Source organism: Tuber melanosporum, assembly GCF_000151645.1.
Source record: "Tuber melanosporum whole genome shotgun sequence assembly, scaffold_103, strain Mel28".
Taxonomy (NCBI): domain Eukaryota; kingdom Fungi; phylum Ascomycota; class Pezizomycetes; order Pezizales; family Tuberaceae; genus Tuber; species Tuber melanosporum.
The window spans coordinates 143,003-144,880 of record NW_003298759.1 but is presented as its reverse complement, the minus strand read 5'-3'; the positions used below and the strand labels follow the sequence as shown (position 1 = coordinate 144,880).

The 1,878-nt window shown below is 51.0% G+C and overlaps 1 protein-coding gene across 1 annotated transcript; it reads left to right on the top strand.

Annotated features, from left to right (window-relative positions):
- Positions 1-546: 546 nt before the first annotated feature.
- GSTUM_00000185001 (uncharacterized protein) lies at positions 547-1,587 on the top strand (the record flags this gene model as incomplete). The annotated part of the gene is made up of 1 exon (XM_002835325.1): positions 547-1,587. One exon carries the CDS (start codon positions 547-549, stop codon positions 1,585-1,587), a length of 1,041 nt encoding a protein of 346 aa, XP_002835371.1.
- Between the last annotated feature and the right edge of the window lie 291 nt (positions 1,588-1,878).

Below are 1,878 nucleotides of genomic sequence, written 5' to 3'. Positions count from 1 at the left end.
GGGTGGGGGTGGGGATCTTCTGCTGACTGGCTCCGTGGGTTGGCAAGATCGAGCTGAGGTGCTGTTTTTCTTTTCTTCTTCTTTCCTTTCATTTTTTTGCTTTTTGGCGATATTGTACGATAGTAAAGCCAGCTAACTCGAGTACTGTACATTGTGGTACCGGGGTTGGTTGATGTGTGCATAGCTGTGAGCGACACGGTACAGATATTTCGAAGGTATTCGCAATTACTCTACTCGAGTGTTTTGCTACACACCCTATTCGGAGGAGTGCTTGCTTGTTGGAGAGTCACTTTCGAGGTTGGGCGTCATTAATTTTATACATAGTGTAGGCCCCGCTCGCAAGTACTCGAGCACACCCCGCAGTTATTGTCGTAGGGAAACTGCTAAACTGGCTAAAATCTCAGTTGATAGCCCAGATACTCTGTGCTGTACAGGGGCATTTTCCCATTTATTCACACACTTTTTTAACCCCTCCCTCCGATCTCCTCCCTCTAACACTTCTTCCATTTCCTTGCCTCCCCCCTCTCCCGCTAGCTAGAAAACACCATGTCGAATAGACCAGCTGGACAGCTTACGCCCGGTGATTGTCGTCCCCTCCTCGACCAGCCTGAACTCTACGGCATCGGAGTCCGAGTGGGTACGTACACGCAATGGCTGTCCACGATCCTAACGGTCTGCCTCGTGCACGACCAAGAGGAGCGCGCGACCATGCGGAACGTAAACTACGCTTTTGCCTTCGCGGAATGGGTTGCATTGGTAAACCAGACCCGATCAATCTGGCCTGCGGACGGTGTGATCGTTACTTTCCTGTTCATGGGCACCCTCACGCTCCTCTGCATGTTAGAGATATTCGACCGGATGCGTCCGCGCAAATCCCGCCGGGAGGATCCCAACCTCGCCACTGGCGGGGAGATGGCCAGGCTCACACTACTCGGGGCCTTCGTTATATGGGTGATTTGGTGGTGGTTTGAAGGAATATATCATACTTTGAGGGATTGTGGAACCTTTATTTATTACTACGGAGGTCCGGTGCAGGTCCTGGGAAATTTCAAACTCATCGGGAGGATTTGGTCACCTTTGCTGTTTCTCATGTTCATTCCTGTCCTGGGAAAGTTTGGAGTTTTTATACGGAGGTCATCTAGGAACTTCCATATCCTGCGGGACCCTGCAATGGCTATAGCCGAAGGAGGGGCAGCAGATGCTAAGGCTGAGGCAACAGGTGCAGAGCCGGTAGGCATTTTGTCGGTAGATTTCTGGACACAGGTTTTTGCCCTGGAGGAGTCGGAACCCTACGAGCCTAGTATCCCGAACCCTAGAACGAAGCAGCGGAGGGGGCTGTATTGCGCATTGGGGCTTGGAATTGGCGTGTTTATACTTATCATTTTTCTCGAGATTATGTTGGCGTATGGGGCTGTTGATGAGATTAACAGCATCTCCGGGGTCGGCGATAGCGTGCCGATGGTTATTGGGTGCGGCGATATGCTGTTGATTTTGTGGAAGTTGAAAGAGCAAAGGGAGTTTGAGATGGCTCGCGTACTTTCCCTTTTGCTCGTCCTGACGGTGCGGGTTTCGCTAATCATTTGTTAGGCGCTGCAATTGGGACCCGAATATAGATACCCGAAGACATTCTTGTATGATGCGGAGTTTCCACTTCTTGAGAGTATGTTTCTTCCTTGCTCCGTATATCAACCCCACACTGACAATTTTTTCCAGGATGCCTGAGAGGCATAAGTGATACCTGGCACCTCATCACCGGCAGGGATGACAAGGTTCAACAGGACCCGCAACCAGAAGAACCAGAACCCGAGCAGCAACAACCGCACCAGCAACAACAACCACATCAGCAGCAAGAGATACACCCGCACGCACAGTAAGATG